Source organism: Petaurus breviceps, unplaced genomic scaffold (genome assembly GCF_028583685.1).
Source record: "Petaurus breviceps papuanus isolate PSGF00001 unplaced genomic scaffold, PetGlider_PUasm1.0 90683, whole genome shotgun sequence".
Classification (NCBI taxonomy): domain Eukaryota; kingdom Metazoa; phylum Chordata; class Mammalia; order Diprotodontia; family Petauridae; genus Petaurus; species Petaurus breviceps.
The window spans coordinates 6,107,140-6,121,222 of NW_027187308.1; the positions used below are offsets into that span (position 1 = coordinate 6,107,140).

Below are 14,083 nucleotides of genomic sequence, written 5' to 3' on the forward strand. Positions count from 1 at the left end.
AGTATGTGTTAGGGAGTAAGGTGTAAGAAGCCTGGAAAGGTTGGAGGGGGCTAGATTATGAAGGGCTTTGAATGCCAATCAGAATTTTGTATTTGATCCTGGAAGTAATAGGGAGCTGCTGAGGTTCATTGAGTATAGGAGTGATGTTATGTGGTCAGAACTGTGTTTTAGGAAAATCATTTTGGTATCTGAATGGGGATGAATTGAGTGGAGAAATAATTGGGGCCAGCAGACCCATCAGCGGGTTATTGTCCAGGTGTGAGATGATGAGGGCCTGCACCACAGTGGTGGAAGGATGAAATGAGACAAGGGAACATCTTTGAGAGGTGTTGCAAAAATTAAATAGGCCTATGAGAGGTGAGAGATAGTGAGGAGTAGAGGATAACACCTAGGTTTCAAGCCTGAGGATTTGGGAGGATTGTGTTGCTTTCTTCAATAATAGGGAAGGTAGGGGGTGGAGACAAGATGGTGGAGTAGAAGCAGGACCTCTGCTGGGCTCGGGCTTCCACCTTCCCCAATCCATGTAAAAGGGGACTCTAAACAAACTTTGGAGCTGCAGACCCCACAAAATGACACGTAGAAGCTAATCTTCCACTGAGGACAGCCCAGCAGGCTGGCAGGAATCGGCCAGCGCAGAGCTCTGGGAGCTGAGCCCAACCCCACGTCAAGGCTTTAGCCCCCAGGGTAGGCCTGACCAGCCCCCCGCAGGAGAGACTCCAGATCAGCAGCAGCTGTGGCCGTTTCCAGATTTATCAACACATAGATGCGAAGGACAAAGTGAGAGATCAGTGCAGTCTGGACTTTGGGACCCAGTAAGTGGGAGTGTGTGGCCCCTGAGAAGCTGCTGAGATGCTGGCACAGCCAGCCAGCACCACGTGGCAGCTTCAGCTCCTGGCCTGCAGAGTGTAGGGGGACCAAGCACCAGTCTGAGGGGTAATTGCTCTTGCTTTACCCTTCTTGGATCTGGATTGCAGTCTAGGGTGGAGGTCCTGGGGTATGTGTCCAGCTTGCCAGAGCATGTGGAGACCTCAGAGAGGGCACCCATCTAATACCTGCAGCAGCTGAGAAAACCCCAGCTTTTGGGATGAAAGCTCCCCAGTCTGGTGGCAAAGTCCTACTGTGGCAGAAAGCCCAGGGGTCAAGTGACTGAGGGGCAACATGACCAGGCAAAGGAAACAAAGCAGACAGAAGATTCCAACATTAGACTCCTATTTTGGGGACAAAAAGGAGCAAAGCATGGAACAGGAGGAAGACAGTGAAGTCAGAACTCCTGCACCAAAAGCTTCAAAGGAAAATACAAGCTGGTTACAGGCCATAGAGGACCTTAAGAAACAGATAAAAGAAGTGGAGGAAAAATTGGGAAGAGAAATGAGAACTCAAGAAAATTACAATATAAGAGTCAACAGCCTGACTGAGGAAAATACTACCTTAAAAAACAGACTAACTCAAATGGCAAAAGAGGCTCAAAAAGGCAATGAAGAGAAGAATGCCTTAAAAAGTCGAATTTGCCAGATGGAAAAAGAATCTCAAAAGCTCAATGAAGAGAATCGTTGCTTCAGAATTAGATTGGAACAAATGGAAGCTAATGACTTTATGAGAAATCAAGATGCTGTTAAACAGATCCAAACAAATGAAAGAATAGAAGGCAATGTGAAGTATCTCATGGGAAAAACCACTGAGCTGGAAAATAGATCCAGGAGAGATAATTTAAAAATTATTGGACTACCTGAAAGCCATGATCAAAGTATGAGCCTAGAAATCATCCTCCAGGAAGTTCTCAAAGAAAACTGCCCTGATGTTTTAGAACCAGAGGGCAAAATAGAGGTTGAAAGAATCCACTGATCACCTCCTGAAAAAGATCCCCAAAAGAAAACTCCTAGGAATATTATAGTCAGGTTCCAGAATTCCCAGATTAAGGAGAGAATATTACAAGCAGCCAGGAAGAAACAATTTGAATATTGTGGAAACACAATCAGGATAACTCAGGATCTGGCAACTTCTACACTGAGGGACCAAAGGGCTTGGAATATGATATTCCAAAGGTCAAAGGAGCTGGGATCAAAACCAAGAATCACCTACCCAGCAAAACTGAGTATCATGGGGGGCGGAGCCGAGATGGCGGAGTAGAAGCAAGACCTTCCCGCGGCTCCGGCTTCCACCCTCCCCATTCCATGTAAAAAGGGGACTCTAAACACACTTTGGAGCTGCAGAACCCACATAATGACACAGAGGAGCTAACCTCCCACCGAGGACAGCCCGGCAGGCCGGCAGAAATCGGCCAGCGCAGTGCTCTGGGAGCCAAGTCCTGCCCCACACCGAGGCTTTAGCCCCAGGGTGGGCCTGACCAGCCACCTGCCAGAGGAACTCCAGATCAGCAGCAACTGGGGCCGTTTCCAGATTTATCAACACATAGACACAAAGGACAAAGTGAGAGGTTTGAGGCTGGGAAGGCGTGGGGGACGCAAGCCGTAAGGAACGGCAGCTGCAGCCTGGGAAGGCCTGGTGCGGCGGTGGCGGCAGTAGACTCAGGCCGGGAAGGCGCAGCGGCCTGTGCAGGAAGGCGTGGCGCGGCTGGCAGATGCAGGCCTGGAAGGGGCCTGATCAACTTGGAGGGCAAGTCTTCCCACCAACCACAAGGTCCACTACCAGGCCTATCATCAAAGGGCTGGGACTGGAAAGAGCAAGGTAAGAAGCAAATACAGGGGCCCCTATACTGGACAGCAAACACTCCTGGGGCTATCACTTCATAGCCCAGAAATCTTTAAAAAAAAAAAAAAGCCCCTTTCAGGACCTCCAAAGACAAGGATGACAGAGTGAACCCCACTTGCTCCAAACCCCCCCTCTAACCCTGAAGATATAGTAACTCTTGCCCCAGGGCAAAACCCTCTACAGTAAAGGCTTGGGATCCTAGAGGAAGGGCATGGCTAGGACACTGCCTCAAAATGGGTAGAAAGCAGACTACAAAGACTCTGGAGTCCTGCTATCCTCAGAGGGAGGAACCAACCTCAGAGGGAGACAATGTGGACTCCACACCCACAGCTGAGACTTCAACAGGGAATGGATCCCAAGCACAGAAGGCTCTCCTAGATGAGATCAAAAGGAACTTTGAAAGCAAAATGAGAGAGATAGAAGACAAAATGAATAATTCTCTCAAAACGAAAATAGCAGAATTCAAAAAACATTATAATGAGGAAAACATCTCTCTAAAAGGAAAAGTGTATGATATGGAAAAGGAGCTTCAAAAATTAACCAAGGAAAATGATTTGCTAAAAACCAGAATTAAACAAATGGAAACAAATAACTCTATGAGGAACCAAGAATTAGCCAAGCAAAACAACAAAAATGAAAAATTAGAAAAAGAGGTAAAATACCTCAAAGAAAAAATAACTGACCTGGAAAACAGATCCAGGAGAGATAATCTGAGAATCATAGGCCTACCAGAAAATTATGATGAAAAAATGAGCCTGGACAACATTCTCCAAGAGCTCGTTAAGGAAAACTGCCCTGAGATACTAGAACCTGAGGGGAAAATAGAAATCGACAGAATCCACCGGACACCTGCTGTAAGAGATCCCAAACTGAAAAATCCTTGAAATGTTGTGGCCAAACTCCAGAACTACCAGATAAAAGAGAAAATACTTCAAGCAGCCAGAAAGAAACAATTCAAATATCGAGGGTCCACAGTGAGGATTGCACAGGATTTGTCAGCCTCCACACTGAAAAATCGGAGGCAGTGGAATACTATTTTCAGGAAGGCAAAACAGCTCGGGTTACAACCAAGGATCACATACCCAGCGAGACTGAGCATATTCTTCCAGGCAAAGAGATGGTCATTCAATGATATAACAGAGTTCCAGACCTTCTTAATAAAAAAGCCAGAACTCAATGGAAAATTCAACCTCCAATTACGAGAAGCAACAGTGACTTAGAAAGGTAAACAAGGAGAACACACATCATTTTAGAGGGAAAGAGGGGAGGGAGAGGAGCTTCGCATGAGATCTATTCCTGTCATTCTTGATGCGAAGAAAAAAATAGCATACCTCATTAAGTATAACAATATCCTACAGGTAGTAGGAGGGGGAAAGGGTTACAAAAGGGGGGTGGGAGTGGTTTGTAGGGAGGGAAGTAGTAAGAGGAAAAGGGGAGGAAAAGGGAGGGGGGCCAAAAAGGGAACAATGAGGGAGGTGGTGGTCAAAAGGAAAACTATTAAGGGGGGGAAGGGAGAAGGGAGGGAAAATACGAACATTAACAGGGGCAGGAATAGGATGAGGGGAAAGAAACAGATAACAATCATAACTGTAAATGTGAATGGAATGAACTCTCCTATAAAACAGAGACAGATAGCAGAATGGATTAGAAATCATAATCCTACAATATGCTGTTTACAAGAAACACATTTGAAACAGAGGGATACACACAAGGTAAAGGTAAAAGGTTGGAGTAAAATATATCATGCCTCAGCTAAAGTAAAAAAAGCAGGGGTAGCAATCTTTATCTCAGATAAAGCAAATGCAAAAATTGACCTAATTAAAAGCGATAAGGAAGGAAACTATATCCTGTTAAAAGGCACCATCGAGAATGAAGCAATATCACTACTTAACATATATGCACCAAGTGGTGTAGCATCCAAATTCCTAGAGGTGAAGGTGAAGGAATAAGAGGAAGAAATAGATAGCAAAACTATACTAGTGGGAGACCTTAATCTCCCCCTATCTGAACTTGATAAATCCAACCTCAAAATAAACAAGAAAGAAGTTAAGGAGGTGAACAGGATTTTAGAGAGGATAGGTATGATAGATCTCTGGAGAAAACTGAATGGGGATAAAAAGGAATATACTTTCTTCTCAGCGGTTCATGGCACATATTCAAAAATTTACCATGTTCTAGGGCATAAAAACCTCACAATTCTATGCAGTAAGGCAGAAATATTAAACGCATCTTTCTCAGATCATGATGCAGTAAAAATTGTATGCAATAAAGGGCCAGGGAAAGACAGACTAAAAACTAACTGGAAATTAAACAATTTGATCCTAAAGAATGAGTGGGTCAAACAAGAAATTATAGAAACAATCAGTAATTTAATTCAAGAGAATGATAATAATGAGACAACATACCAAAATCTGTGGGATACATTAAAGGCAGTTCTTAGGGGAAGTTTTATATCCCTGAGTGCATACGTGATTAAATTAGAGAAAAGGGAGCTCAACGAATTGGGCATGTAATTAAAAAACCTAGAAAAAGAACAAATTCAAAATCCCCAATTAAATACTAAACTAGAAATATTGAAGACTAAAGGAGAGATTAATAAAATCGAAATCAAGAAAACTATTGAACTAATAAATAAAACCAAGAGCTGGTTTTATGAAAGAACCAACAAAATTGATAGACCCTTACTCAATATGATAAAAAAAAAGAAAGAAGAAAAGCAAATTATGAGTATCAAAAATGAAAAGGGTGAATCTACCTCCAATGAAGAGGAAATCAAAACAATAATTAGGAATTATTTTTCCCAATTGTATGCACATAAATTTGACAATCTTAGGGAAATGGATGAATATTTAGAAACATACAAGTTGCCCAGATTAACTGAAGAGTAAGTAAATTACTTAAATAATCCCATCTCAGAAAAAGAAATTGAACAAGCCAACAGTCACCTCCCTAGGAAAAAATCTCCAGGGCCAGATGGATTCACTAGTGAATTCTATCAAACATTTAAAGAACAATTGATTCCAATACTCTACAAATTATTTGGGAAAATTAGTGAAGAAATAGTCCTTCCAAATTCTTTTTATGACACAAACATGGTACTGATACCTAAATCAGGAAGAGATAAAACAGAGAAAGAAAATTATAGACCAATCTCCCTCATGAATATAGATGCAAAAATTCTAAATAAAATACTAGCCAAAAGACTACAGCAACTTATCTCAAGAATAATTTGATCAGGTAGGATTTATTCCAGGAATGCAAGGATGGTTTAATATTAGGAAAACCATCAGTATAATTGATCATATCAACAATAAAACTAGCAGAAACCACATGATCATCTCAATAGATGCAGAAAAGGCTTTTGACAAAATACAACATCCATTCCTATTAAAAACATTAGAAAGTATAGGAATAAATGGAGCCTTCCTTAAAATAATAGGTAGCATCTATTTAAAGCCATCAGCAAGTATTACATGTAATGGGGAGAAACTGGAAGCATTTCCCATAAGATCAGGGGTGAAACAAGGGTGTCCACTATCACCCCTCTTATTCAATCTGGTACTAGCAATGTTAGCAGTAGCAATTAGAGAAGAAAAAGAAATCAAAGGAATCAAGTTAGGCAAAGAAGAGACCAAGCTATCACTCTTCACAGATGATATGATGATATACTTAGAGAATCCTAGAGAATCAAGTAAAAAACTGCTTGAGACAATAAATAAATTTGGCAAAGTTGCAGGATATAAAATAAACCCACATAAATCCTCGGCATTCCTATATATTTCCAATGAAATTCAACAGCAAGAAGTAGAAAGAGAAATCCCATTTAAAGTTACTGTAGACATTATAAAATATTTGGGAATCTACCTGCCAAAACAAACCCAGGACCTGTATGATCATAACTACAAAACACTTTTCACACAAATAAAGTCAGATCTAACTAATTGGAAAAATATCAATTGCTTATGGCTGGGTCAAGCTAATATAATAAAAATGACAATTTTACCTAAATTAAATTATATATTTAGTGCCATACCAATTAATTTACCAAAAAACTACTTTATAGAGTTAGAAAAAATAGTAACAAAATTCATCTGGAAGAATAAACGGTCCAGAATATCAAGGGAATTAATGAAAAAAAAAATGCTAGGGAAGGTGGAATAGCTTTACCAGATTTCAATCTGTACTATAAAGCAGCAGTCATCAAAACTACTTGGTACTGGCTTAGGAATAGAGGAGTGGATCAATGGAATAGATTAGGCACACGAGATTCAGAAGTCAACGACTACAGTAATGTATTGTTTGATAAATCCCCAGACCCTGGTTTTTGGGATAAGAACTCACTATTTGACAAAAACTGCTGGGAAAACTGGAATATAGTATGGCAGAAACTGGACATAGACCATTATCTAACACCATATACCAAAATCAAGTCTAAATGGGTTCATGATCTAGGTATAAAGGTTGATACTGTAAGCAGTCTGGTAAAACAAGGAATAGTTTACCTATCAGACTTGTGGAGAGGGAATGACTTTATGACGAAACAGGAATTAGAGAACATTATAAAATGTAAAATGGATAATTTTGACTACATGAAGTTGAAAAGTTTCTGTACAAATAAAGCCAATGTAACCAAGATTAAGAGGGAGGTGGGAAATTGGGAAAGAATCTTTACAACCTATGTCTCTGACAAATGACTCATCTCTAAAATATACAGCGAACTGAGTGAAATTTATAAGAATACAAGTCATTCCCCAATTGATAAATGGTCAAAGGATATGAACAGGCAGTTTTCAGAGAAAGAAATTAAAGCTATCTATAAGCACATGAAGAAATGCTCTAATTCACTATTGATTAGAGAAATGCAAATCAAAACAACTCTGAGGTATCACATCTCACCAGTCAGATTGGCTAAGATGACAAAACAGGAAAATGACAAATGTTGGAGAGGATGTGGGCAAACTGGAACACTAATGCATTGTTGGTGGAGTTGTGAACTGATCCAGCCTTTCTGGAGAGCAATCTGGAACTATGCCCAAAGGGCTATAAATACTTTCATACCCTTTGATCCAGCAATACCACTCCTAGGGTTATATCCCAAAGAGATCATAGAAATGGGAGAAAGACCCATATGTACAAAAATGTTTATAGCAGCTCTTTTTGTTGTGGCAAAGAATTGGAAATTAAGGGGGTGCCCATCAATTGGGGAATGGCTGAACAAGTTGTGGTATATGCATGTGATGGAATATTATTGCGCTATAAGAAACGGGGAGCAGGCGGTCTTCATATTTACCTGGAGAGGCTTAAAAGAACTGATGCTGAGTGAGAAGAGTAGAACCAGGAGGAATTTGTATACAATTACGGACACAACATATGTGTGATGACCAACTTTGATAGACTGGACTCTTCTCAACAATGCAGGGATATAAGTCAATCCCAAAAGATGCATGATGGAGAGAAAAACGTGCATCCAGAGAAAGAACTAGAAAGAACTAAATTTATATCCAGGTGGAAGCAAAATACCTAATCTTTTTTGTTCTCTTATTTGATTTTATGTCCTCTATACCATTTTTCATCCCAGCTGGTACAATCCATCCTTATAACCTGACCATTGTATAATGTGAAAGTATCTACAGATCCTATACTTGATTATAAGATGCCATGGGGGGGGAGGGGAGGGAGGGGGACAAAATGTGAAATTCAAGGAATTGTGGAATTGAATCCTGTAAATTAAAAGGAAACAAACAAATTAATAAAAAAGAATTAATTAAAAAAACTGAGTATCATGTTTCAGGGGAAATTATGGTCATTCAGTGGAATAGAGGACTTTCAAGCATTCTTTTTGAAAAAAACAGTTGAATAGAAAATTTGACATTCAGATACAAGAAGCAAGAGAAACATGAGAAGGTAAACAGGGAAAAGAAATCATAAGGAATTTATCAAAGTTGAACTATTTACATTCCTTCATGGAAAAACAAAAATTATAACTTATGAAACTTTTCTCAGTATTTGAAGGGAATAGAAATATATATATATATATATATATATATATATATATATATATATATATATGAGGGTATATGGGCATATGAATACATATGTGAATGTTGTGTATATATGTTTATAGGTATACATAGATAGAGGGCACAGGACCCATTTAACAGGAAGGGATGATACTTAAAAGGTGAAATTAAGAGGTGAGAGAGGAATATAATGAAAGGAGATGGGGTGAGACAGAATGGGGTAAACTATCTCATATAGAAGAGGCAAGGGAAAATGGTTACAATGGAGGGGAAGAATAGGAAGGCAAAAAGGGAATGGGTCAACCTTATTCCCATTGAATTTGGCTTGAGGAGGGAATGAAATACACACTAAATAGGGTATCTCACCCTCTAGGAGAGTAGGGGGGGAAGGGGATGGGAGGGGGGATGAGTGAGGGCAGGCTGGGGGGAGGGGATTTGGGAGCACCCACTTTTGAAAAGGGATGGGATCAAAGTAAAGAATAGAACAAGTGGGAGGTGGGATAGGAGGGAGGGAAATATAGTCAGTCTTTTACAATATATCTACTATGTTATTGTTTTGCATTAGCCACACATGTACAATATATATGTACAGTACAACACTATACTGAACTGCTTATCTTCCCAGTAAGGGTGGGAGACAAAGGAGAAAGGGAATGAATCTGGAATTCAAAGTTTTAAATCCAAATACTCAAATATATATATATATATATATATATATACATACATATACTATTATTAATACTATTTTACATGTAATTGGGAAAAAAGATATACAGGCACTGGGGCATAGAGATCACTGGAAAAGTTGAAAGGGGTATGGGAGAGAGCAGATTGGAGGATGGGATATCCTGTGGTACTGCTATTTTGGGGCAGTGGGTAGGGGAAAAACTGGGGGAAAATTTAAAAAATTTAAAAAAATAAGGAAGGTAGGAAGGAGCTATGGTTTAGTGGAAAAGATAATTAGTTCCATTTTGGACGTGTTAATTTTAAGAGGCATATAAGACAGATGTCTGAAAGGAAGGTGGAGACATTAGATTGGAATTCAGCAGAGAGCTTGGGGAGGGATAGGCTGATGTGAGAATCATTAGCATAGAGATGATAATTGATTTCAGGGTAGCTGATGAGATCACCAAGTGCAATAGTATAGAAAGAGAAGAAAAGGGGGCCCAGAACAGAGCCCTGTGACACACCCACGGTTAGGGGGACTGATTTGAATGAAGGTTCAACAAAGAAGACTGAAAAGGAACAATCAGATAGGTAGGAGGAGAACCAGCAGAGAGTAATGCTATAAAAACATAGAGAAAAGAGAGGATGAAGGAAAAGAGGGTGATTGACAGTGGTAGAGGCTTCAGAAAGGTCAAGAAAAATGGGGATTGAGAATAGGATATTCCATTTGGCAATTAAGAAATGGTAAATAATTTTGGAGAGAGCAGTGTTAGTTGAATGATGAGATCAGGAACCAGACTTCCGGAGTTAAGAAGAAAGTGAGAGGAGAGGAAGTGGTGGAGGCAGTGACTGTAGATAGCTTTCCCAAAGAGTTTAGCTATAAAAAGGAAGAGAGATATGGGATGATAGTTGGGGATGGATTGATCAAGTGAGGATTTTTTGATTAATGGATTTTTTTTGGAGAGCAACTGGGGTTGTGACTTGCCCAAGGTCATAGGGCTAGTAAGTGTTAAGTGTCTGAGGGCTGGATTTGAACTCAGGTCCTCCTGACTTCAGGGCCAGTGCTCTGTTCACTGTGCCACTGAGCTGCCTCTAGTGAGGATTTTTTCAGAATGAGGCAGTGTAGACAGGAGGGAAGCAGCCAGTGAACAGGGAGAAATTGAAGATAAGTGAGAATGCAATGATATGAGGGGACAATCTGCTTGATGAAATGGGATCACTTGTGCATGTAGAAGAGTTTGCCTTAGCAAGAAAGGCTATCTCTTCCTATGAGATAGGTCACTTCTTTATGAGGAGATATTGGCAAAAGGCATGTGGCTCACATGGGATGAGGAGGAGGTGAAAAGAGGGAGCTTGCAGTGACTGGCCTCGATTTTTTTCAATAAAAATATGAGGCAAAACTCTCCAACTTAGAGGGTGTGGGGAGTGAGAACCATGGGAAACTTAAACAGGGAGGAAAAGGTTTGGAAGAGCCACTGTGCTGAGTGGGACAGTGAGTTAATTTGGGAGGTATAAATAGATTTCCCAACAGCAGTGAGGGCTCATTTGAAGTTATGTAATATAAATTTTATGGGGACCCAGGCGGCATGGTTTCATGATTTTCTCTAGCTTCATTCAGTAGCATGTGTGAAGGAGTAAAGGCAACAAGATAGTGGGAATAATCCAAGGCTGAGGCTGAGCAGGGCAAAATCCCTTACACTTCTAGTAGTGTTCCTCTTGATCTCTTGTTCAGACTTCCTTGTCTCGAAATTCTTACTCTGGATTCTATTTTCCAACTCCTATCTAATTCCCAACCTAGCCCAACTTCTGGTTTCCATTTGTAGTTTGGACCTTTGCCCTTCTTTCCTCAGGGGGTGCCTTCCCCTCAGAAGCTTTGATGGGCCTGGTTTGACAGTATTTTTTGATGCCCTCCTGAAAGATTGACAGCGACTAAAAGTAGGGCAACTGGGGTCAGGGGAAAGGATTAATTTTTAGTATGATTGGTTTATTCACCCATGAAAAATTAACCAATGGTTACATTTACATTTACCTGACAATGTTTTTCAATGTCATGACTTTAGTTGCAGTTTCAATTGTGGCTTACCATCCAAGATCTTCTTGGTCTACCTGTTGGAAAGCCTGTTTCACAATGGGGAGAGCTAATATAACTTTTGGAGTACTGGCTCTGGTATATCCATGGAACCCAGAAGAGGTTTGTGGAGTACTATCTAGGCCGAGGCTTCATCTCTGACTTAGCCTGCCCCTTGTGAGTAAGGGCTCTTGAGAGTATCCTTTACCCATTTGTGCTTAGTCTCGCTGATTTTTATATCCTGCTCTTTGGCTGATCTGTTTTTGACCCTATAGATTAAATTGCCATGATATTGGATGTACTTCCATGATGTACTTAGCAACCCTTTTGAACTTTATGGATTCTGGTCCAACCCAGGGGAAATGAGTACTTCAGAAATTACTTGCCTTTCTACTGGTAGTTGAAGCAATTTTTGGGTGCTCACTTAGGTACGCAAGGTACTCTCATGGGCCATAAAATTTTCATAGTTAGACTATTTCTAAAATCTTCAATCTGGACTATCCTTGATTATTGTATAATTGAGTAGTATAGCCCCTATGATCCAACAAAAGAAACATTCCCAAGGATTCAACCTGTAGCTTGCTGTCTTCCTCTTGTCCCTTTTTCCCCTCCTTTTCAGTAATGTGGACTAAGTTGCCTGAAGTCACAGAATACAGGTAGTGTGTGATATTTGGGGGAAGTAAAATTCTTCTACCAGTATTGCTACACTCATTTCTTAGAAGAGAGGTGTCAAACACAGGAGGGCCTATAACACTCCTGAATGCAGCTTTGTTTAAATCTTATCTCTTTTACTTACTACCTCTGTAACATTTTTCTGCTAGTCAGTAAACATCCATTAAGCACCTGCTATGTGCCAGGAACTGTGTGAAATGCTTGGGATACAAAGGAAGGCAAAAGATAGTTGTTGGTCTCAAGGAGCTCACAATCTTAATGGGGGAGACAACATGAAAACCATTAGAGACAAGATAGATACAGAATCAATAGAAAGTACTCAACAGAGGGAAGACCCGAGAATGAATAGGGATTGGGAAAAGTGTTAGCTGGGACTCAAAGGCAGCAGGGGAGCCAGGATGCAGAGGTGAAGATGGAGGACAGCATCCCAGCCATGGTGGGCAGCCTGGAGGGTTGCTCTGAAGAGGAAGATGTGTCACTGAGTGGCCGAGTTCCTGGGGGTAAAGTACAAGGTATAAGAAGACTGGAAAGGGAGGGGAAGGAAGGGGGGCAGGTTAATGAAGGCTTTGAATGATAAACAGAAGAGGATTTTATATTTGATCCTGGAGGTAATGGAGAGCCTCCGGAGTTGATTGAATGGCAGATGGAGGGACACAGAGTTGCACTTTAAGAAGATTGCTTCGATAGCCGAGTAGAAGATTGACTGGAGCAGGGAGAAACTTGTGGCAGTTAAACCAACCATCAGGTTACTGCTTTACTTCCAGAACCTATAGTCACACCACATATTCAAGTTTCTCTATGCTTTTTTATTAGGATTGAATATTCTGTAGTTGTCAGTAGAATGATATAAATGCTAGTAATATGAGCATGAATCGATTTTATTTTGTGTTGATTTTTTTTTTAGTATAAAGCATTGCTAATTAAGAAAGTATGGATTTTCTAAGAAAGAGAAAAATAACTGAGTGAAGTTTGGGTTGGTTCCTTTATAAGATGCTTTCTACTAAATGTTACATACTACAAGTAACATTTGAACAACAGACCAACTGTAAACTTGTGCACCTAAGAAGGCCAGTAGTATCTGCAAGGGAATTTTTTACTGCTCATCAATCAACAAAAACCTTCTTAAAAGTTAATATACATATGGACAGTTTTTTTTCCTATCAATTGAGATTTCCAAGATATGTCATTTCCAGTAATTGTAACTTATTTGAATTGAGATAAAAATGTGTCTGAATCCAATTTCTTAAAGTATGTGAATGCAATTAAAAGTTCATCTAGACTTCAGTACAGTACTGTGTGTGTTATTTTGTGTATGACAGGCAACCCAAAGTTATATTGATGAATGTCCTGGGAACGGAGTTAGGAAGAAAATACATAAAGACCCTCCCTCTAACTGAGGCTAATTTGTGTGAAACTGACAACATGCAATCAAATCAACTTCCTTCATCATCTGTTGACAGCCTAGAAACTTGTCAAAAGCTAGAGCCTCACAAGAGCCCTTTTTTATCTGAAAGGTATGTTTAGTGGTTAATTTTACTCAACACAATTATTGTATTTACTCATAAAACTCCTTTTTCTCCCACAGATGTTTAACTCTTCTGAATGGCAGTTGATAACCCAGGGTGGGGAAATCAGTCAGTGATGTTACTCTGGTGGGAGCACAATTTTCTTCTTGTTTGTTTGCATGGATTTCAGATGCAACAGTTCCCTATTTAAAATTTCAAGAACCATTTGACTGACGTTAACATACATGATTTGTCATTGGACAATAGAAAGTACTTTGCAGAATAGAAGCAATGATTGAAATATGAATCTAAAGTTACCTCTGAATCTTTAACTAAGAAAGGAGAAACTTGAAGTCAGACCTGGACAGGGACTTTGGGATGTAGTAGTCAAGTATGAATAATGGGGTGGGAAAGGGAGGAGCAGAGGGAAAAGACCTGTTAGC

General features: G+C 40.0%; 1 protein-coding gene across 7 annotated transcripts in view; it reads left to right on the forward strand.

Moving 5' to 3' along the window:
• The window catches only part of SENP7 (SUMO specific peptidase 7), a 213,577-nt gene that overhangs the window by 87,952 nt on the left and 111,542 nt on the right, over positions 1–14,083 (forward strand). For 5 of the 7 annotated variants that reach the window (XM_069065320.1, XM_069065323.1, XM_069065326.1 and 2 more), the window contains one exon: positions 13,455–13,649. The exons of the other annotated variants lie outside the window; for them this stretch is intronic. In XM_069065320.1, coding sequence (XP_068921421.1) covers positions 13,455–13,649 — 195 coding nt within the window. The remainder of the gene's footprint in view (positions 1–13,454; positions 13,650–14,083) is intronic. 7 annotated transcript variants of the gene reach the window in all.